Source organism: Podarcis liolepis, assembly GCF_965112155.1.
Source record: "Podarcis liolepis genome assembly, chromosome: 2".
NCBI lineage: Eukaryota > Metazoa > Chordata > Lepidosauria > Squamata > Lacertidae > Podarcis > Podarcis liolepis.
The window spans coordinates 44,557,798-44,582,267 of NC_139555.1; the positions used below are offsets into that span (position 1 = coordinate 44,557,798).

At 44.6% G+C, this 24,470-nt stretch overlaps 1 protein-coding gene and 1 long non-coding RNA gene across 6 annotated transcripts in view; one reads left to right on the top strand and one right to left on the bottom strand.

Moving 5' to 3' along the window:
- Positions 1-24,357, bottom strand: part of PWWP2A (PWWP domain containing 2A) — a 28,498-nt gene extending 4,141 nt beyond the window's left edge. For 2 of the 5 annotated variants that reach the window (XR_014520560.1, XM_083481908.1), the window contains exons 1-2: positions 23,538-24,357; positions 8,188-9,152 (exon numbers count right to left, since the gene is read on the bottom strand). Coding sequence is in view for 3 of the 5 variants with exons in the window: in XM_083481908.1 (XP_083338034.1) it covers positions 8,188-9,152; positions 23,538-24,220 (1,648 nt within the window). In the remaining 2 variants the exon portion in view is untranslated. Of the gene's footprint in view, positions 1-6,325; positions 9,153-23,537 lie in introns of those variants that run through there. The other 3 variants (XR_014520561.1, XM_083481907.1, XM_083481906.1) reach the window with 2 other exon arrangements.
- Positions 9,170-20,372, top strand: LOC310697056. Its single transcript, XR_014520910.1, has 3 exons — positions 9,170-12,452; positions 12,587-16,618; positions 20,018-20,372. It is a non-coding gene; the product is annotated as an uncharacterized lncRNA (long non-coding RNA).
- Positions 24,358-24,470: the final 113 nt, after the last annotated feature.

Sequence of the window (24,470 nt, forward strand, 5' to 3'; positions counted from 1 at the left end):
ATGGCCAAACAGCATTTCAACTTACCTTGCAGAGCAATTTAATATGGCATGGGAAGCTACTGCTGAAACAATGAAAGCTGAAAATCCCACTGGGCATGTGCTCTTTCAAAATCCTACCAGGTAGCTCTTTGAACCCTTGCAATTTATTGACCACTTATTTCTCCATTTCTTTATCACTCCCTCTAACAGCCAACTCATGTGATGAGTGCTGACAGAGCTGCAGCCAAAACAGGACCACTGACAAATGAGGAGGTATTGATTGACGTGCTTGGGGGAAATGCAGAGGTTTCCAAAAGTACAGAAAATCTTTTAAATGCACACACGGTGTAAAAACAAACAACCTAATGAGGTTTGAGCATGTGCTGTAGCCAAGGAATGTTAAGTGTCAGGTGGAAAAGAAAAATGGAAAACTAGAGCAGTGTTTCCCAAACGTTTTTGGGCAACGGCACACCTGTTTACTGAAAAAAAATCTCGCGGCACACCACCATTAAAGCCCCGCCCCGTGACGTCAGCGCGCAGCGTCACGCCGGGAGGGACGCACAAAAGTGAAAGTTTTTTCCCTCCCCCTTGCTGGGGAACCTCCAAGCTTTGGGGGTGGGAGGAGGCAGCAGAGCGAGGGACTGAGGGACGGCGGCAACTGAGGCGGCGGCGGCTGAGGCAGAGCTGGGAAGGGGGTTTCCAGGGGACACGGCAGCTCCTCGAAAGGCTTCTCTCAGCTGCGCTCAATCCGCCTCGGAGAGGATTTCCCCTCCGGTCCCATGCGTTCGTTTGGGGCATCGCTCCGGCTGCTCCCTCTCCCGCCGCGCAGGAGCGATGCCTCTCTCTGGCTCTCCCTCCGCGCAGGCTGAGGGAGGGAGGGAGGGGCGCGTGTGACCCGTCTCTGCTGGGAGACCAAACCCAGCGAGGCAGAGTCGCGCGGAGGCGCCCAGGCAGCGCTGCCAGCTGCGAGGAGGAGCGCCAGGCAGCAGCAGGAGGCGCGGCCTCTCCTCGCCGCCACCGCCCCACCTCTCGCCGCCCGACTCGCCCGCCTCCCTCCAGGCATCTCGCGGCACACGAGGCAACGTCTCACGGCACACTCGTGTGCCGCGGAACACCGGTTGGGAAACACTGAACTAGAGGATGGGTGTGGACATGTGATTAGTGGGAATTAATAAAAGAATCCACAAGCCAAAAGCATATCAAAGTCACCAGAACTTGAGTTCCAGAACAAAAAGGGAAGGATGAACCAAACGGAATCCATTAGGTTTGTAATTCTCTGATAATACAAAGTTGATGGGTTTGAGAAAATAAGCTGCAGAACAGAGATGGGGAACCTGTGGCCCTCCAACGGTTGTGGTCCTCTCAACTCCCATCAGCTCTGGTCAGCATAGCCAATGGTCAATGGGAGTCCTACAGCACTGGGAAGGCTATGTTTCCCATCCCTGCTGCAAAATGAGGTTAGCTTTCACCCTGCATAGCTAGCTATACATTGAGGATGCCTAGAAGGACACACAGGCAAGACACTTATAACTACTTTCTTATAAACGTTTGCATTGAAAGCAGCTATGAAAATGTATGTAAATCTCTGGTGCTTTCTTCTTTTGAACAGTGGTTTTTATCTATTTTTTGAAAATACATTTTAATGTATTTTTAATAACGTTTATTAATTTCTTTTAAAGCTTCAAATTTAAATCTTAAAATATATCTATTACAATTGCTTTCCATGTTACTCTTATCACTGCTGTACACAATACCCTTGAATATAAAAGGAAACGTTTTTCAAGTCTGATGTCAAAGCACCATGAAACTTGAAAACCAAAAACCACATAGGGAAAAGATATTTGATTTTAATTTTTCTAACTAGTGTTGCAAGTCTAGTCCTCATTATTGTTGGATTTGAAGGACATTGTTTTTCTCATCATCTCTGTAATCTCTACGTATAAAGTTATAAACTGAAACCAAGCAAAATGGATGTTTTCATATTATGCAGCGCCTGCTTTGCAATTCAGTAAATGTATCACCTGAAGAGTCTTTGTGAGCAAATAAGCCATATCAATTCTGATACGGTAATATTTAACTACACTGAATAAAAGCTGAGGTATGAACCAGCCCATGAAATCAATATGCAAGACGTGAACACTAGCAAAATATACTATCAGCATCTATCTTTGGAATTTGCTTACCATGGACTAGTGATGGATGTGATGTATGGGCAGAGGGAATGATGTATTCTTCAGGACCCCTGAGGGATGCAGTGCCCTGTGCAACAAACACACCCTCCTGCAGGATCCCTCCATGTGATGGACAGAGCGCCCAGTCTCAAGGATGGAGATTAGGGAGAAGTTTGTAGGTGACATCAAACTGGCAGAAGTAGCCAGTGCCACTGATGACAGAATTGGGATTCAAGATGACCTAAAGAGATTGCAGAGCTGAGCCAAAGCTAATAAAATGAATTTCAATAGGGACAAATGTAAGGTTCTACACTTAGGCTAGAAGAACCACCTGAACAAATAGAAGATGGGGAATACCTGGATTGCCAGTAGTACATGTAGAAAAGGATCTAGGGATCTTAGTAGTGCACAAGATAAGAAAGAAAGAAAGAAAGAAAGAAAGAAAGAAAGAAAGAAAGAAGCTTATGCCATTGTAGGCTGTCAACAGGAGTGAAGTGTCCCAATCAGGGAAGTTATAGTGCCACCCTATTCTGCCTTGGCCAGATCATACCATACCTGGAGCACTGTGTCCAGTTCTGGGCACCACAATTTAAGGATATTGACAAGCTGAAATGTGTGCAGGAGGGCCAAGGACCCTTCCGGTACAAGAGAGGAAGAGTCCTGTTGTGAGGTTAGATTCTGCCCTAAGTCACCAGTGGAGGAGCATGTGTGAATTCAGCTCAAACAGCTGCAGCAACCCTTCCTGTGCTACATAAATATTTTCTGCCTAGTGGCTTCTTGCCCACCTGCCTGTAGCCTAGCCTAGCCTTCCCCAACCTGCTACCTCCCCCCACAAGATGTTTTGGACTACAACTCCCATTAGCCCCACACAACACAGCCAAGGCTTATGTAGATTATTTTGCAATACATAACGTTCTTTTCACTGCCTTGAGCTTGGAAGTAGCAGAGATTTCTCGCTTCCTTGAAACTCTCTCAAACACATGCACTTGGCTCATTACCAGACTGTAGGGGGACTTGCCTCAGAACAGATTAACGCATACTAGAAGGATGATAAAATAACATGCTACTCGGTCCTTGTTAAAATGTTTCTGTGGGCAGATTCACTGGCTGCAATCCATTGGGGCATGTACCTATGTTCCATGTATGCCTCTCATTTTAACTGTTCATTCTGAATTTCCTGTGCTGGTCATGCAGCAAGAATCATTTACTTAGACATTAGCACATGCTACTAATAGTGCTAGATCTGAATAGAGCTAAGATGTGCTGCAGCAACACAACACAACATAGATAAGACTGAAAAAGGTGCCAGCAATTAAGACTAAAATTTCATTATAGCAAAAGCCTTTGTGAACTTGGAACTTTTGCCCACGAAAGCTTTTGTCATAATGCATTTGTTGCACCTTCAAGACTGCTGTTTTTGCAACGACAGACTAACACTGCACTTATTAAAAATTACAAGTGGCAAGTCCTATCTTAAAGAGACATTTCCTTTTATGCAAGAAAGAGGGTCATGGCTTTTCTAAGACTACTCTTGCTACAAAGAATGCATTTTCTAAAGCAAAATTATCACGACAGCTATTCTGAAATCCTAACTGCAGTTCAACACAGGTCGGTGTATTTGATTACCATGGAAATGAGAGCACACAACATGTGCAGGGCTATTAACAATGGAAACAGATTAGGTAGAACATGTTAGTAAGGCATGATGGTTTACTAGCTTATTATTTGCAATTGTTTTGCTTGTGGAAAGAAGTCATCTGTTCTTTCACCAATTTCATTCCACGGCAGGATAAAATTTATACCATCGTTTTGCTTTGAGGTATGAAGCATTGAAAGTAACACCCTGAGACCCCTGGGTATAGGGGGGTATATTATTATTAACCAACAGGGGTGTATTCAACAAAATTATTGTGCTTACCTAATTTCCCTTACCTCCCTAGGACTACTCCTGTGCATCTACTAAATTTGCTCTGGAGTTCCACTCAACCCTTGAGAGACCATCTGGAGGGGAGAGTTTTGTTATGCTTGCAGAAGTTCTGTGCATGCAATTGTTTAATTGGATGCAATTCATGATGATTTTAAACGAAGTATTCTGTTTAGTTTTAAGGCAACTCAGGGTTAGCTACATGCACCAGGGAATTCTCAGTGTCTTTCACTGAAGAGCCAGCTGGTTGAAGTGGAATAATAAACTACTTGAAAGAAAATATACGAAACCTAGGTGTTTGGTGAAAACCTTTGCCTAAAGTTTGACAAACAATTTGTGTATCCTGTCCAAAATTCAACAGCTTGGATACAAACATCCTGCTCACGTAGGCTGGGTGTGTCACCAATTTCCATCAAACCCTCATCATCCACCCCTCACCTTCCCCCCAAAAAACCTATACCGGTGGGTTCAGTAATCCCAAGTCATTTATTTTGGAGAAGGACACAGGAAAGTGCAGATGGATGAGTCAGCAAATGCACTCCCACAGCACTAGAAGCGCTTCCTGCTCAGGCAGCAGGACCCTGGAATCTAAGCCAATATTTGCTTTGTAGTTTAGTGCCTCTCGAGCAGCCGCTTTTGCCTACAGGCCTGGATACAACATCCAAAGTCTCTTGAATGCCTTGCAGCAAATGGATTATATCATGACATCTCCATGCTTTGAACTGAAAAATCAAACTGCAGCAAGGCTCTACACAGAAATGAACGACATTAAGTCATTGCCTGTGACATCAAAATGTCACTAAGGAACTCCAAAATTAAAGAGATAAAAAAAAAATCAAACAAGTATTTTCAAAAGGGAAGCAAAGAATTTTCTTATCAAGGCAAGCAGAGAAAAGCAGTAATTAAATTTAAAGTGAGAGTAATTTCTACTCAACACTATGAATGTCATGTATGGCATGCCCGATTGCAAACTATGGCCTGAGTAGGGAACAGAACTGTTCCACGGTGTTGTAAAAAGCATGATTTTGAAGACAAGACTCAATTATATTTATTTCAAACTGGAGCAAAGGCTCCAGAATCAAATTATACTCTTGGTAGAATTCAAATGTAGAAGACTGTCTATTCAAAATGGCAAAACCCTAGAAGACGTGCCCAATCAAGCACTCATCACAGGCTCCCTTGAAGGTAGGGTCATGAATTAGGAAATCAGCAGGTACACTCCGGTATACCTATCAATCTCATAATGTGTACACTGGCCCCAAGCTGAGCTGCATTTTTAACTTTGCTGAAAGCACTAAAAATTGTTTGTTTCATTGCAAATTTTTGTTTTTAAAAACCTTAGGCACAGCCTGCCTGAAAAACAAAAAAACAAAATAGTTCAACACTGCATTTGTTTCTGTTTGCAGGAAAGAGAATACTGTACACAGCACAGGAGTGAAACAGAATTGCATGCTATTAATGTTGTGTGTTTTGTAATTTCAAAAAGCATTGACAGACTGAATGCAAGTTTATTTCTCTACACGTTTAGAAATTTATGCTTATCTAGTGTTACATCAAGGAAGGATGAAAACTATTTGGAGCCGATTTCAAGCCCATGCACACAGCATCAGAGATACCAGATTTAAAGTAAAATGTTTGGAAATAAAATGAAGTTTGAGTTTTATGAAAAAGCATACCTTAGAATCAAACTGTCACAACAGAGCCTTTGGCCATTAATTCTTTGAGATTTGATACACACAATTAATTTAGCTTTTTTCCCTTTTTCCTAAATGCCTACTCCTAAAATTGTAATGTGTTTTGGGGGAGAATGAAATTAGGCACCTTTTACGACATTGCAAACTTAAACCAAGTACAAATTATATGAGTCCATTAGAAAGTGTAATGTCTAAGCGAATCAACTGCATAAAAAAGTCCAATGCAGAGCATCAGACTTGCAGAAGATCTAGGAGCAAATGGACATCAGGGATAAAGTAACATAAAATGGTGGGGGGGAATAATTACACTGAAAAGGCGTGTGTTTTTTTAAAGCACTGATAAGGATTTGCTATGGGGAAATAAATAGCTGAATAATTTACCAAAATTAGAACCTTGTTTATATTTTCAACACCAATGTTATTTTGATACACAGTTAGTGATACTAATTTAGAGTGTGTCAAGAGCGAGAAAATTATTCCCTAAATATTGTGTAAACAGAAAACAGTCCTGTTTCCTGATTTTATTTCAAAGCTTTTTGAGAAACACACACAAATAATTAGATTTAGTCAATTTTATTTACAGTTTTTTTGTACATTTCAGAGCATTACACAATTACATTTTCCATATTTTCTGACCTGCAAACAGATACCTTAAATGGAAATAGTTTAAAAAAAATATGCCGCTCAGTACATCCAAATGCAATAATTACACATCTGACAGTTCACAAAGTGTAATTTACTAGGACGTAGCCTAAGAATTTAAGAACAAGTAGTCAGGGGGTTGAAATCTGACCAATTATTTATACAACACAAACTCTCTCAAGCTAAACCCTCAAGACAATTGTCCTAGGAGCATCCCACCCCACCCTCCTTGGAAGTTATGATTCACACCTATGTAGCATTAACAGCCTCTGATCCCAAATGCTGGGGTACTATCCAGACCCGCCTGTGAGCAACTGGCTTCCTCTTAACTTGCCAAAACCTGACGTTCATGCTGCTGTCCCCGGGTGCATAGCATAACTAAGCATTTGGGAAAAGGTGACCAACAAGACCTATCTAACAAATGATAAAACCTTTCTAACTGAATTCAGATTAAAACTGGTTTCTAAAAGGATTTAAAGTGGCCAGTGAGAAAGTGTTTTTAGGCAAAGGCTGAACTCTTTGGGCCCATCACACTATTGTAAATTAGGTTTTCTGGGCAGGGGACGGGGAAGGGGAAACACTGAAATAAAGTTTGAGGCTCAGAGAGGGCCTAGGGTTCTGCATTTAAGGTGGACCATACAAGTCATGTTTAAAACTTCCATTTCATTTGTTCCCTCCCCCCTCCCCCCACAGACACTGAAATGGTATATATAGTGGGTAGAAACTAGTAAAAATTCCCTGCAAATAAACTGCTCTTCAGCTGAGGTTATGGCTCCTGTGCATGGGGTGGTCAGAGGAATTTTTTACTTTTACCAAAAAAATGTAAGAGTCCTCTTGAAAAATACTGAGATCTCGCTTTAGGTTAATTTGATTGCATGTACAATTTGTTAAGTATAACTTTCAGTCAAGACATTGCTACAAATGGAAATTTCAGTATATAAAAAAGCAGCCAACTGAGTGCAATTTTTGTGTTTAATTGGCTAAGTCCTTCATAGCATTTAACTAGGCTAGACATTTCAAGGAGCCTCCACATTTCTTGCCTACCTTACTTCTCATGTTCATGTTTCAAACTGTGTCAGCAGGGCCCGAACTTCAGGAGTTAGCTGCTTAGCAGCCTTGGCTGCTTCTGTAATGGCCTTGCGGTAAAGACCTTTTCTCTTCTTATTAAATCGCGACTGAAAGTTTTCTAAAAAAGGGGAGAGCTGTGAAAGAGCAAGGAAAGATGTTGTTGGGGACCCAAACCATGAAATACGAGCTTCCTGTCGGACTAAGAGGCCGTTATCTTTTCGGCTCACAGTTATAGAAAGAATACGGGCTGGCCACCATGGGAAGCCATATATCTTGGCCCAAACAATGTCTCCTACACATATGGTCCTGCCATCTGGTGTGACACATTTAGTGACATTTTTTGAAAAGACTTTCATTTTCAAGGAATTACTGAGCTTTTTCTCTTCCTTTGAAGAGGACGAGGAGGAGGAGGAGGAAGGTGCATGCATGCTGCCTGGAGGAAAATCAAAGCTTTCAGTAGTGCTACACTCAGAGTTGGTGGACTTCAAGTCATCTGTGCTATCACTACTACACACTGATGCACTGGAAGAGTCAGATTTCTTTTTATTAAGGGTCATGTAAACCGTTATATTGCTTTTGCTGCCTCTCTTGCCCAGTGTCTGCTGTTCATCCTGATCAACAGGTACATGCACTTCATTTGTGTCCTGAACCTCACTGCTGGCCTCTTCAGGGCCTTCTGAGGGGCTCTGATTTTCTGAAGGGGCCTCACCTGCTGAGCGGGTAGAGGAGCAGCGAGACTGAGGCTTAGCTGCCATCTTGCCACTCTGCAATTTCTCAAGCCCTGTCTTGAGAGAGGAGTCGTTTTCTTCATTTCGGTACCTTTGTGGCTTTAGACGCAATCGTGGGGGCAGGGAACCTGAGCTGGTGTTTTGAAGACGCCGTGTGAAGTGGACCTTTGAATGTGCATTTTTGGAAGTAGAGGTTGCACTCTGTTTCTTTTGTGCCTTCTCTTTGGCTATTTTCAAAACTTCCCGAGCTTTTGCATGATCCATGTTTTTGCTCTGGAGAACCTTTTTAGTATTTAACTGCGTTTTTGAAGTATTTGCTTGAGTGGTAACTTTGACTACTCTACTTCTGCTATGAGCAATATTTGCAACTTTGACCACGGAATTCCTTTTCTGGCTTTCATTTTGGCTTTTCCCATCAACTTTATGATCAGTTTTAATTTTTTTATTCACAGTAGTTACGCTCTCATGTCGTCGTTTTCTATTATCCTCATACCTTGAGGAATCACTTGTACTGCTGCCCTTCTTAATTTCTTTCTTTTCTGCAACAATACTGTTCTTACACTTGTCACACAAGACCTGTCTGGGTCGTAGTTTGATAGCATTCATAATAGAAGTGGGTTCCTCCCTGTACATTTTCCGCTTGGGCCGTTTAATTTTCCGAGGCGGAGGCTGAGGTATTGACTGGTTATATGTGTCCCTGATAAACAAAGGAGGAGGATATGGTGCTCCCTCGTGAAAAAGGGGAGGTGGCTTGGAAGTCCATAGGCTTTTAGCCAGGCTAGGCTCTGATGGCTGGATGGGAGAAGAGTCTGTGACTACACCATTAGCTTCACACTTCACTTGGGTCTCATCTTGGAATGATTTACTTTGGAGCTCCATTGCTTCAGGATTATCCTTGTACTCCCTTTTGGGAAATATGGTCACAGGGATTCCGTGCGGTCCAAACCTTAATGAGAGAGAAAAACACAGAGTTAACTGCAAATCTTTTCTTAATTGACATTTCTCAGTATCATAAGTAGCTAGCATTTCACACCACATGAAAACAAGCTTATCATTTCAGAATACACAATCGTGTGAATTAGAAAATTTCAGCACTGACTAGAAAAGCAATCTACCAAGGGTCACAAGAATTGTGTGCCAGCAGCAAAATGGTTTCTTTCCCTTTCATTGCTGTTCTCACATTTAGAATCTCCTCTATGGCAGTGGAGTGGTTTCAAGACTTTGTCCACAGTGACCCACCTGCCATGGAATTCCTAAAAGATTCTGGAGGCAAATACTCAGTTGGCAGAGGATACTTCATAAGCCTGTTGGGCTTTATTATAGCCATGTAAGCTGAGAGTGCACTGGAAATGGGCAGGCTGTCGTGCCTCCTATTACCCCTCTTTCCCTTGAGGAACCCCATGTTTCTCCAGAAATGTTCTAGAAACAAATGGTCTAGGGAGGCTAATCTTGTAGAAGGTACAGTGCATGCCTGGCTATCGGAAGGTGGAGAACTGTAATCGCCTAGCTGTTCTGGTTTTAGGGGAGCTTGGTGCCAGGGTTTCATGAATTGCAACCATGAATCTCTCCCTGGCAACTGTCTTCCGAATTCCAGCATGACACGTTAACCCTCCTTCTCCTGGAGCTCTCTGCACAGAGAACTTGGAAGGGCCTCGCCATTTGGGGAGAAGAGACCAAGCATGCCCACCCATCACCTGACATGTACAGAGGAGGAGTCAGTCTCCCAGGCCAAGTCAGAAGGTATGAGAAAGACTCAGCTGCATCTGAACAAGGCTTTGTGCAAATTGAAAGGCCCGTTGCCTTCCCCTCTGCAAAATTTTCTGGTGGGCCAGATGGCCGAGGTGACCAAAAAGCGTGCACAGCCAGCCAAATTGTGCAGGCCACCCTTCATCTGTGCATGTCCCCATAATTTTTAGACTGGGTTAATCTTATAATCTTTTAAGTATTGGCTAGCTCCAACTAGTCAGGGAAATCAAGGCCTTGTATGAACAGGTCACCTTTAGAACTTTCAAATCCTCCCAGCTAGCTAGCTCAGGTCCAGAGTACAGACATCTTTATCACAGTCAATTCTGTTCACTGTATCGCTGAAGATACATGTGATTAACAGTCAATGCAGTCTTTGGCTAGCATTTCCTATTTAAACAGTCTGAAGAGGTAATCTATCAATTTCAAAGTGAGAGGGCCTTATTGCCTAGAGTGGGCAATCTTACACAAATTGTACACATTCAGCAGCCAGCATTTCAGCATAAGTAAGTACTGCCCCTGATGCCCTGAATCATAGGCCTTGCATCATTCAGCATGGCTGCAACTAGGTGAAAGCAAGGGCTCAAATGGGTGGCATGTTACCTGCTTCTACACTAAATATACCCCACTATATATTACAAACATAAGTCTAAGTGTGGGACCAGGGTGCTCAATTCAAAAAGCTTGGATTCACACTGTTGTCATTCCTCCTGTCTCCTATAGAGTAACTTCATGCCACATATAAAGGTGTTTTCCTACACAGACATCAGTTACAGTGGTACCTCGGGTTACATACGCTTCAGGTTACAGACTCCGCTAACCCAGAAATATTACCTCGGGTTAAGAACTTTGCTTCAGGATAAGAACAGAAATTGTGCTCTGGCGGCGCGGAGCCCCATTAGCTAAAGTGGTGCTTTAGGTTAAGAACAGTTTCAGGTTAAGAACGGACCTCCGGAATGAATTAAGTACTTAACCCGATGTACCACTGTATGTGTAAGAAATGGAACATACACCAAATCATTCCTCCTCCCCAATCCCTTCCACTTCATTAAACAGACTTTAAACTTCTGCCTGAAGGTGCCCATGGATCAGGGTAAACTGTATGCTTCTACTGCTGGGGGTAAGGTAAGGAAAGAGTCCACCAGATCCACCCTGCCCCCGCATTTTTCTGGCTACCCTCAACTGTAAGACATGGGGTGTGGGTGGGTGTTGTTTTGCAAATAAAATGAACGTAGGCTGATCTATTTTTCTTAATCTGTACAGTAAGTCCTTAGAATTAAACAAAGATGAGGATGACATTATTAAGGATGAGTAGGCAAGCTTATTTACTGCCTACTTAGGCATACAATCGTGGGCATGAATGAATGAAATACTTAAAGGATGGCTGTACACTTAGCAGCACCTCTTGCTTCACCAAGAATCTACAGAAACATGTTATTGTTCTACAGTGAGCCAGCTTGCTCCATTCTAGCTTGCACGGACCTCCAAATAACTTCATTATGCATAATGTGAATTATTGTCAAGTCCTGGGGTTTCAGATTCTGGAGCTTTCTAACTGCACAATGAGAGATCAAGACACCTTCCAGTTCCTGAGCTCCACACAACTTGCACAGCATTCCCTTTTAAACTCCCTATTCAGTAGGGGATTTTGTTGCAATTTTGCAAAATTTTAGGCAGCCTGGTTATGGCTACTTAAAAGTATTTAGCACAGCTTTGCCTCCTGGCAAATGTTTCTACTGACACTGTTCATGGACTCTTGCTTCCAATACTCCCCAGTTCCTGATTTTAACAACCCCAAAACACTATCAAAGTTTATACCTACTATCAAATCCTTAGCCCAAAGCACAATAAACCAGGCCCAACTTTTATCTTTTTTATTTTAAAAAAAGTATACTTCCTTCAACAATAAGACACTGTTCTGCTGACAGAGAGTATCTCAAAACTAATCTTTAGAAATTACACCAAAAACTCTGGGAACAATCCAGACAAAGTTCAGCACATCAAGTCCCAATGATTCAAAGGAAAGATATGCAGGTATGTGCTTCCCACTCCCACTGAAGTGAACCACTTAGTAGTGCTTCATTTTGCTTAGCTTTGTGCCATCTAAAATCAGAAATCCAACAGCCTTCCAAGGGTAGAAATTCAGATTTCTAGATGACATACCCCACCAATTTAATATTTAAATTCCAGCAACTTATCCCCCATATCCCTAATAGTCTTAAATTCACTTTGCAAATTTAATCATGTTTTTAATAAATCAGACTGAACTATAATCACATTTGCCAACAATTAAGTACTGACTCAGACTTCACATATAAACAATGCTCATCCAGTAAATATGAACTAGCTACAGTGGTTTCTATAAAACAAGTTACATTTGCAATACTGCCATGTTAGTTTGGGCAAGATAAAATATGCAATGCACTCAAGCCATAATTCACTGTGAGTTTGGGGGAAGGTTTGGGCTTAACTGAACAGCATAAAAAGGAACAACAGGTCCCAGGTCCTTTTGGAAGAGATTCCAAACTGGGTCCTTATTGCCTGGCAATAAACTTCACCTTCTAATTCTCCTTTGCTGCGTCTGCCTGATCCTTATTTAACGCCAAGCAAGTACCGGCTTACGTTCATGTGCTTCAGTGTGATATCACCATATTTACAAGAGTATTGACAGTTTTAGCTTATGAACAGCTGCACAATTCCCAATGGTGGACCACTGTGTTGCACGAAAGATGACCCAAACAAAGTAAAGATATTATACCAGAGCTTTCCAAACTTTTCATTTCGGTGACACACTTTTTAGATATGTACCATTTCGTGACACGGTAAATCAGTTTTACTAGCAAACCGGGGGTTAAACTAACCCTTTTCCAACCTAGGGAGGAGCTCGGGGAGCGTTCATGAGGCACACCTACACAATGCGACTAGCAAGAAAGCATTAATATTAGCTCAACTCTTATCTTAAATGAAACAAAATACGAAGGTAAAATGGAAGCCTATGTGTAACACCCACTTCTGACATGATTTTATGCTAACCAGACCATTGAAATTTTAACCTGCAACAGAAATATATAAAAACTTAAATCAATATACTAGATGTGCCTTACTGAGCTCTGAACCCTCAGCAGTGCTTTATTTAGAACATCTTCACAGACTTTACAATTTATTATATACCTGGAGAGATTATGCAACAAAGATAGTACAGTGGTACCTCAGTTTAAGAACAGTCCAGTTTAAGAATGATTTGGTTTACAAACTCCGCAAAACCAGAAATAGTCTCTTGGTTTTAGAACTTTACCTCGGTCTAAGAACGGAGTGCCCCTCAGTTTAAGAACAGTTTCGGTTTAAGAACAGACTTCCGGAACAGATTGAAGTTTGTAAACTGAGGTACCGCTGTATTTCAATAGACTCCATTTCCTTGGGAGTCCTACTCTTGCAGTCAAAACAGGAATGATCTAGCTCTGACCAAGGTCTGTTTCAGAGAAGCTAAACACAAAATGGGCATACCTTACTTACTTTCTATTTAACAGTAATGTGGTACCTCGGGTTAAGAACTTAATTCGTTCTGGAGGTCTGTTCTTAACCTAATGGGGCCTCCCACTGCCGCCATGTGATTTGTGTTCTCCTGAAGCAAAGTTCTTAACCCGAGGTACTGTTTCTGGGTTAGCAGAGTCTGTAACCTGAAGCGTCTGTAACCCGAGGCACCACTGTACACCAATATGGTATTCAGTAAGAAAACTAAAAATCGTGGCATGTGTGCTATTTATGTGGCCACTTCTGCAAAATCACCATGAAGGTACCAAATCTACTCTTAAGGCATATCCTGGGTATCTGTGGCTTATGTCACAGATCTTGAGACTGTGGATCAGGACCACCAGTGGGTCATGCAAGGACCAAAAACAAGATTCTTGTACATGCATGCTACAAGTCAAAGAGTATGTTGTAAACAGACAGATGGTTGTATCCAACAAAGTCGTCCAATCAACGCAATGTCTTATTTTTGTGCAAAGGTTCTTCCTTTTCCATCTTCTTCTTCTTTGGCGATCACTCGTAGCCGAGAAAGATTGTCTTGTATAAACACGGTTTTAACAATGAGTGGTATGCTCCAGAAGGTTGAGGGAACCCCCATAATGGATTTGGGAGGCATGAGGGAGAGGAAGTCCTGTTGCACAGGAAGAAGTCTTTGTACTAACAGGACAACTTTGTTGGCTGCAACCCAAACTGGTTGTTAAGCACCATTAACGAAAAGCCCAGGGCAAATCCAAATTTCACGAACATATTAAGAGAATTCACTCTAGTCATGTCCTTCAGCTGTCACCTATGAGTTCAAGACAGACATTTTGGCTTCATAACCTCCCTACAGTTAAGCCTACACAAACACACAATACCCTACTATATACCGTCTCAGGGAACACTGTTCTAGGGTACAGAAGCAACTACCTGAGAACGACTTGTTCAAGGCCGACACATCAGTTCTCAACCACATATAACACACTGTGATTTGATAGATTGCATCATACTGGTCTGCAGTACAGTGAACCCTTGTGGCTTTCTATTGGGGGGGGGGGGAAGGAAGCAACACATTTCCCCTGAATATTCAAACAGTGGCCTTGAGGCCTCCATTTACCAACATACAATAATAGGTGCAGAAATGGAGCTACATTTACAAAATCCAAGGATTGCAGCACTTTACCTCAACAGGGTGAGAGTAATTATATTTTAGTCTTTTTAAGTAATAAATGGTGATGGTGATTAATGTTTATAAAAGTATGGATCGTATGGAGGGAAGTTTTTCCTCTCTTTCCAGCAAGTAACCAATCCAGGGTGGCTGTCAATACTGTTTAGACCAAAAATTACTTCATATTCTTAGCTTATAAATTCATTGTATAATATGTGCTGATGACTGATAGCTTTTGAAGGGAACCGAGAGAAGCTCTGAAGAAACAAGTCTACTGATGGCTATCACTGCCTTTACGCTCTACTCATGGACTTCTCAGAAGAATCTGCCTGCCACTGCAGAACACAGGTTTGCTGGACCAAATGATGCAGCAGAACTCATTTTTTCCTTGTAGAATTCTCTATTGGTCCCATGTGGCCCTGGTGGCATTCTTGTATGGCCACATAAGTGTAATGGTGCCAACAGCCCCTTCAGCAGATATACAGGTTTTTTTAAGTTCAGGAAGGTAAAATGTACACACCCAACCTTTAATCAGATTTGTACTTGTCAGCCAATTCTGACATGACTATTTCTCCTCCACAGCTTCTGACAGGAATGCATACTGTAAAAATCTAGTAGGGAACTCCCAACTTCTCCAATAAGAGAAGCTAAGGATAATGGCTTACACTAGGCACCAGCACATTTGTTGCACAGGGCAGGGTTAGCAGCAGCAGCAGGACCTGATGCCTGGAAATCACTAGCCAAAGACTGAATGTGGGTTAAATTCTAACTCTTGATTTTTACAATTTCCTGAATAGTATTATGTGTCTCATCATGTTTGAAGGGCAAACATACTTTTAAAGAAAGGTTTCAGAGAACTAATAAATGTATTTGAAATACACATATATAACTAAAGGAAGTTAACATGTTTGGCCTAGCAGAAAGGTCTGAGAATAAGGAAGCATCTAAATGTCAGCTTTTTGTTTTAATAAATAACCCTTCACCAGGATCACCAAGTGAAAGGCAGGAAGCAGCACTTCAGCTGTATCATAGAAGACTTAAGCCAGATACAATGGAAGCCACTCAAAATTAAGAGGATCTGAACAGGCTGTTTAGCAAGTTGATTTTTATTTTTTATTTTTAGTTAATAGATATGGGAAACAATAAGCATCCATTTGCAATGATTTAGTTATGGGAAACATTGGTTGCCAGCAACCAGACTAAATTATATTTGACATACCTTTCAGCTTTACTATGCAGTTCTGTGCTTTCACAGAAGCAAACTTTGTCAAATGCAGTCTGGTTTTTTTTTAATATCCAATCTTTTCCTCTATCCTTCAATTTACGTAAAATGAATTAAGCTTCTCAAGCTAGGAGCCATGACAACCAGAACCAATGTTCCAGCAATGCTAGAAACTGGATGCTTTAGGAAATATAACACACAGGAAAGTAAGCCATAAGCTTGTAGGGTTGTTCCTAATCTGTAGCCTGATTTCAGTTCCCGTCCTATGTAAATCTCATGCCCTAGTTGCTCTACTTAAGGCTTAAAGCTGGAGTGGGCTAACCTATGGCCATCCAGATATCAGGCCTGACTACAGGCCATGCGGGTGGGAGTGTAGGCCAACATGTGGAACGTCACAAATTGACCACCCCAGCTTAAAAGCCTCAGACAACCGCAAAGAAGCAACATATGAAAGAAAGGAAGAAGTAAAAGTGAAGGGTGCTAAAGACCAGGGGCGGTCAAGCAGGTATTAATCACTATTGAGAGATAAGCGCCAACACGAATCCCTTAGTTTCATAATAGCTCAAGGAGATAGCAATATTGGAACAGCTCCATATTGCTGTCACAAGGTGCATCCATCTTAGTACCATCGAGGCATTACTCTTGAAAAGGAAAACACCATAAACACAGAAAATGGAGTTGTGCATGACAGCCCCACACCCTAATGCTCCTACATACACCAGACTCCCTGCTCCAGTCTCTATGCTGCCCCACTGAGCAGCTGGGTCTGAAGGTGAGCTCTGAAAGCTTTCAGTCGAGGCATCCTTGAACCCCCTTAGGGTTCCCAGTAGCCAAGAAGTTTCTAAACACTTTCAACCAAACATGCTTAGAATTCCCCTTTAAGCTTTCCCACTCAAAAAGAAGTCAGATTGGGACTGAAGTGGGAGGGAATGAAGCAATGCCCCATGCTCCCTACTTGTGCTGTGATTCTTTGTTCAGACATAATGAACACAGCTAAGTGTAAGCTTATGAATGGTGTATCTAGATAAGTTATTGTTGAAGAAAATCATGAAGTGCAGCACGAAAGGTGAACCTGTGGCCCTCCAGATGTTGCTGAGAGTACAGCTCCCATCAGCTTCAGCCAGCATGATTAATGACCATGGATGGTGACTAACAACATATTTGGGCCACAGATCCCTCATACTTGATGCAGACTTGAAGACTTGCATCACTTTCATAAGTGAGAAGGAGCCTTCCATTTAAAACAACTATGTATTTCTGATGCCCAATGGTGGAGGCTGAGCTTCCTTTATGAACCAGATAATCCGGGTGGCGCTGTGGGTTAAACCACAGAGCCTAGGACTTGCTGATCAGAAGGTCAGCGGTTTGAATCCCTGCGACGGGGTGAGCTCCCGTTGCTCGGTCCCTGCTCCTGGCAACCTAGCAGCTCGAAAGCACATCAAAGTGCAAGTAGATAAATAGGTACCGCTCCGGCGGGAAGGTAAACGGCGTTTCCGTGCGCTGCTCTGGTTCGCCAGAAGCGGCTTAGTCATGCTGGCCACATGACCTGGAAGCTGTACGCCGGCTCCCTTGGCCAATAAAGCGAGATGAGCGCCACAACCCGAGTCGGACACGACTGGACCTAATGGTCAGGGGCCCCTTTACCTTTACCTAATCCGTTTGATGTCATCTATGATTATAAAGCAATAGATACACCATTAAAGTTGAGAATGCCCATCACAAGCTAACTCTGCATGCAGCTAAAAAAAAGTAAAGGTAAAGGACTCCTGACAGTTAAGTCTAGTCACGAACGACTCTGGGGCTGCGGCGCTCATCTTGCCTTACTGGCCGAGGGAGCCGATGTTGGTCTGGAGACAGTTTTTCCGGGTCATGTGGCTAGCATGACTAAGTCGCTTTTGGCGAAATCAGAGCAGCGCACGAAAATGCCGTTTACCTTCCTGCCAGAATGGTACCTATTTATCTACTTGCACTTTGATGTGCTTTCGAACTGCTAGGTTGGCAGGAGCTGGGACTGAGCAACAGGAGCTCACCCCGTCGCATGGATTCAAACCACCAACCTTCCGATCAGCAAGCCCTAGGCTCTGTGGTTTAGACCACAGCGCCACCCGCGTTCCCTGCAAATCAGAATTATTTAATCTGCATGATTATATGTAAATTATATACAAGTAACTCCCATCTTTCGCGGAGGTTATGTTTCAGGGATGGTGTGAATACGCAGAGACTTGTATACTTGAACCATCCCTTGAAACTGCCACTGCGCGAGCAATCTTACCTTCCAAAGTCAGCGTGCCAAACAGGTCTTACCCCCCAGACCTGTGCAGAGCTTCTTTGAGGCCTGGGGTGGGAGTCTTGTTAGAATGAAGTTATAAACAAAAAGGCAGCTGGACCCTGGCAGGGCACACTAGCCAGCTTAGCTCTCTGAGGCCCGGTGCAAGTGTACTCGGCTGCTACCCCCTGCACAGATCTTGCTGGATTGTCTGAGATCTCGAAAGAGCCTCGCAGAGCCTGGTAAGCAAGGCAGACAGCTTAAAAGCTCTTTCTGTGCCAGAAAAATCCTGTACAAAAAGAACTTTTAACCTGTATGTCTTCCATGCATTTACCGTATTTTTCGCCCCATAAGACGCACTTTTCCCCCTCCAAAAATGAAGGGGAAATGTGCCTGCGTCTTATGGGGCGAATGCAGGCTTTCGCTGAAGCCTGGAGAGCGAGGGGGGTCGGTGCGTACCGACCCCTCTCGCTCTCCAGGCTTCAGGAAGCTCTGCGCAACCCTCGGAAGACCGGCTCCGAGGGTTGCGCAGAGCTGCCTGCAATCCCGGGACCAGCACAGCTCTGCCCGGCCACCGGGAGCCGGGGGAGAAGCTCCGCCCCGCTCCCGGTGGCCCTGCAGAGCTGCCTGCGGTCCTGGGACCAGCGCAGCTCTGCCCGGCCACCGGGAGCGGGGGGGAGAAGCTCCGCCCCGCTCCCGGTGGCCCTGCAGAGCTGCCTGCGCTCCTGGGACCAGCGCAGCTCTGCCCGGCCACCGGGAGCCGGGGGAGAAGCTCCGCCCCGCTCCCGGTGGCCGTGCAGAGCTGCCTGCGCTCCTGGGACCAGCGCAGCTCTGCCCGGCCACCGGGAGCCGGGAGAGAAGCTCCGCCCCGCTCCCGGTGGCCGTGCAGAGCTGCCTGCGCTCCTGGGACCAGCGCAGCTCTGCGCCCCCATCCCGAGCGGGGCGCTAAGTCCCGCCCCGCTCGGGATGGCGGCAGAGAGCTGCCTGCGTCGCGGGACCGCAGGCAGGTCTCTGCCGCCATCCCGAGCGGGGCGCTAAGTCCCGCCCCGCTCGGGATGGCGGCACAGAGCTGCCTGCCGTCGCGGGACCGCAGGCAGGTCTCTGCCGCCATCCCGAGCGGGGCGCTAAGTCCCGCCCCACTCGGGATGGCGGCACAGAGCTGCCTGCCGTCGCGGGACTGCAGGCAGGTCTACGCCGCCATCCCGAGCGGGGCGCTAAGACCCGCCCCGCTCGGGATGGCGGCACAGAGCTGCCTGCCCTCCCGGGACTGGTGCACTTCTCCCCATCGCCAGCCCCACAAGCTCGGGGGACAGCGGGGAGGCAGAGCGTGCCTTCCCACTGTTCCCCGACCTGGTTCTTCCAGCCCCGCACCTGGGGGGGAAATAAATTTTTTCCCCCTTTATTTCCCCCCCAAAAAACTAGGTGCGTCTTATGGGCCGGAGCGTCTTATGGGGCGCAAAATACAGTAATTTGTGTGATTTCAACAAACACATGTAAATTCTGAGTTAATTGTACTTTGGAACATTATTTCTTAAATTCAAATTATGTTCAGGTCTCACCCTGATCAAGTAGATACCACAGTATTTTTTGAGGGCAAGATGGTCTCTTATTACCCATTTTGATTCCCCCACACAATGGTTTTATGCACCCTTAACAAAGTTATGATGGAAAATGATTTATCTGCATTATTCTAAACTGCTGAACCATACATAGGAAAGAAGGGAGGGCAACTCTAAATCTATTAATTCTAGGAGGCAACACTAAATACAGAGAGATTCGAATAAGTCCAGAATATTCAACTGTTTTAGTTGCTGGGCAGTTTTTGTTTTGTTTTTTGTATCTCAAACCCACAAAAGCAGTAAAGTGCCAGATCAAGATAACCAAATATACCTGGTCAATTCTTAGGCACTATGGCCTCATCCATTAACCAGAGAAGGAGCAGCTGCAGGGAGCTTGCTTGCTTGCTTCCTCCTCTCAGAAAGAACACTTTGCTTCAACTGCCTGCTGTTAATGGAATGCAAAGTAAGGGAAAAGGACTCTCTCTCCCATCCTCTGGTCAAAGGAACAAGATCCACCAGCTGCTTTCAAGCAAGAACACCAGCAAGAGAAGATCAGCCTGCCCTGGATTACATATAAATGCTCATAGCTCTGCACTTTGTTCTGGCCTTGAAGACTGATCTCTCCTTTACCTTTTTCTTCTACTCCCCTTCCCTTCTGTATCTTGTGTTTTTAGTTTATAAGTCTGATAGATGAACCCATTTTTTTTAAAAACAAAAAATTCCTTCCAGTAGCACCTTAAAGACCAACTAAGTTAGTTCTTGGTATGAGCTTTCGTGTGCAAGCACACTTCTTCAGATACCATTTTTTTTTAAATAACCATGTGAGTGGTTTTAGAAGACAACAGTCAAAAAGTGGAATAAAAATAAATGCACTGATAAGTGATGTACGTTAGCTTTGAAAGATGTACTATGAATAAAGCTTGAGTTTCATTACACCATCTTCCATAACTGTATGCGGAGTTAATGGCTGCATTCACAGATAACGCTAAACCAAGTGAGTGCAGTACTCATGTATTCCACTGATGAAGCCTGGGATATGGTTGGCAGGCATCTGCTAAGTTTAGTTTTACTTTCAAATACTCTTTCAAAGAACCAGGGATGCTAGTTTACAACAAAAAATGGATAGTTAATTAAACAAACTAACTAACTAACAAACTATATTCTTAACCTATGGTTTGAAGGTTGCTTGTTTAGAAACTAACCATTGTTTGTAAAAAACAATAACCCAGGACTCCTGCTTCTTATGTAACACTAATGTACAGTACTGTTACAACTTTGTTCTAGTGTCACATGCAAACTGGGTACAATTCTAACTATTATAGGTCTTTTTAACTTGTAAGATAATAAATTTTAGAAAGGGCCGAATGAACTAATCACCCCTGCCAAATCTATTCTGAACCTCTACTCTTTATTATAACCCACCCAACATAGCACTTTTGTTTGCTCTCCACAACAAAGAGCAGACTATTCTATTTCGTTGTTAAAATAATAAACAAAATGTCAATAGTACTTGAAGAAATATACCAGAGTAAACAAGCTGGCAATCAAAATACTACGTAAACAATATACAATTACTGTGAAATAACCTGCTGACAATTTCAGCTTCTTGCTTTTATAGGTTTGTGTTTTGCTCTTTCCATCTAAACTAAGCCAACATAGATGTTGCTTTGTTTTCCACCCCTACTTGACTCTTTCAGCATATCAGGACTCCATACCTGAAAAAGAAAATGTATGGTAAGACACCCAACCACATATTCAAAGTCCAAGAATAAACAAATTAAAGCATTAGAGAACTGATACCTTTAGCTTATTCACTATGAGCAAATGCATCACCTCTACCAAGGTAGACTGGATAAAACAGACTGTTTACAAGCAAACACCATGCAGAAAATTCATCATGAAACACATCAAGCCATATGGCAACCTGGTTATCTGTAGCAAGGCATGGCACATTTTCCATAGCAAATATGTTTTTAAAGACACCCTGTAAACTATTGGCAAGGTGCACAGTGGAGAGGAGATTATACCCCACAGCCAAACACTACGTGCAACTAGTCCTCCATATGGCTGCATGTATCCCATAACTGGTGTACAAGCAGCCACCATGCCTTTGCCAAATGGTGCCCTCCTCATGTTTTGAGCTACAGCTACTGTAAACTGCCTCCTTTATCTACTCAAGAAGCAGTTAAGTGCACACACTGTATCATTATTTATACAAAGATGATAAAAACGGGTATGTTCTACACCAAAACAGCCTACTAACCAGCAGCAAAAAATTCTATGAAATCAAAGAAAGTTTTATCTAGCCTATATATGAAATTCTGTACAGGTAGTTAGTTACTTCATGTTTCACAACGTTTACATATGCTTATCCTTACTTTAAAACATACACTCTAGAACAGTGTTTCCCAACCTTGGGTCTCCAGCTGTTTTCAGACTACAATTCCCATCATTCCTGGCCACTGGTCTTGCTAGCTAGGGATGATGGGAGTTGTAGTCCAAAAATAGCTGGAGACCCAAGGTTAGGAACGCTGCTCTAGAACAGCCTCCTGCAACCTACTCTCCAAATGCTTTGGTCTACAACTGCTATTATCTCTGACCATTAAACATGATGGCTGGAGTTGATGGGAATTGTAGTTCAGAACACCTGAGGAGCATAATGTTGGGTAAGGCAGTTCTAGAGTTTCTGTTTTAAGTTAAGGACATGCATTTGAATGGGCAAAGCTAGATTTGGAACCAAGTTAAAGTCCCAGTTCAGCAGGTCAGCCCACAGAATACCCTGGCCAGGCCACACCCAAATATCCTCTCACAGAAGTAGAATATGAAGAATTACAACCCCCCCCCTTTGTATGCTGAGGTTTACTTAGGTTTACTTTTAGCACATTCTCTACAAGCATGTACACCATCTATAGGCTGGACATTCATTTCCCCTGTCCTAATTCACCCTCAGGAAAGCCATAATGAAGATGTGTCTAGAAATTCACTAAAAGATTGTAAACTATAATACAACCTCTACATAAAGCCTGTTCTACATGGCCTCCCTCCTGCCCAGAAGGAAAATCAATACAAAGCATGTAGTGGAAAACAGTGTGCCTTTTAACTTATGAATAGGGTGACTATTTTTCAGCCTTGGACCATGCAGCATTTAGGCAATTCTCACTGTGACCTCCCAATATGTGAAGCTGTAGCAAGATACAACCTTGTCACACAACTTTTTTTCCAGCACGAAGGCTGACTGCTTCTGAAGTTAGAAGAATAAGGTGAAGGTGAATTCAAATATCTTAAGTCACTGGAAAACAAATATGACCCCCAAGCATTATGGATAGGACCACATTGTCTTGAAAATTTCATAATACAGTACTGTATAAATAAAATCACTGCATATTTATGCATCAGTAGCAAACTAGTAGGAACTATGGTCCAACTTTTTGCTACCAAGAAGTCTCCCCAAATTCTGATCCCTGTCCAGACGGGTCAGCCTGTTCCCCTCCCAACCCACCTTCTAAACTTCGCGAGGAATCAAAATGGGGGGGGGGAGGGACCACCTAAATAAAGAATATTGTAGTGGTAGGCTATAGATCACGTTGGAATACGAGGGCGAGGGAAAACCTCTTCCCTGCTTGCATGGATCAGAGGGAGGACGGCAGGGCTCTGAAGCAGACCACGAGGCCATTTGCAACAGGGCACTTTCGCCCTCTTGGCGGAGCCATAAAACCAAACACCTCGTGGCTCACCCACCTCATCTAACGCAGCCACCCCCCAGATGCCGAGAGGGCAGCACCTCCAGAAAGTTGGGAGGAGAGAGGGAGAAGGGCGGCGGAGGGTGGGTCTCCCTCCTGTAAAACACGGGGCAGGCTCTCTCTCACCTCTTGGAAAGATCCATGAGGACCCCGGAAAAAAGCTTCTTCCCGAATCGGAAAGACACCACCAGCGCGTCCTCGATGATGTGATCCAGGGTGACCAGCACCTCCGAGCCGGGCAGCAGCACCGCCGCCGCTGCCGCTTCCTCCCCATCTTCCTCTCCTCCAGCGGCCACCGCCTGCTCCGCGGGCGCAGAGAGCTCCGGCTGCTTCGCAACGGCGGTGGCGGCAGCATCCGGCTCCTCCTCCTCCGGCCGGGGCGGTTCCTCTCCGGGCTCCGGCCCCGCGGGGCCCCCAGCTGCAGGCGGCGGCGGCGGCGACAGGGGCAAGCAGGGCGGCTGCTCCCCTCCGCCTTGTCCCTCCGCCTCCTCGCCGGGGGGGAGCTCGGAGAGCTCCGCGGTGAGCGGGCAGGGCGGCTGAGGCGACCCTCCGACGGGCTCCGGGCTGGGCTGGGCCTGCGGCAGGTCTCGGGTCCCCGCTGGGCTCCCGGGCGGCGGCGGCGGCGGCTCCTCGGCCTCTCCCCCCGGGGCTGGCTCGGGCTCCTCCCGGGCGTCGAGCACCGCCGACTCCACGGCGGCCTGAGTGCCAGCCGGGAGCGGGTCTGCGCCGGCCTCGCTGCCCGGGATGGGCTCGGCCTCGCCGGCTCCACCATCACCCGGCACCGCCGCAGTCGCAGCCACGGCCGCCATTTTCTCTGCTGATGCTTCCTCCTCCCTCTAGTCAGCAGCGGGATCGATAACCGCGGCCTTCTTCGCCCGCCTGGCAAGGGAGGGGGACGCCGCCTACCGGGGGGCGAGGACCTTGCCGCTCGAAAGCGCTTATTGGAAGCAGGGGGTGTCCATCAAGCGCAGGAGGAACTTCCCATTGGCCGCGAGAAGGGGACGTTGATCTCGAGGGCAGGAAGAGGAATTAGGGGTGGGGATACTGGTATCTGTGTCG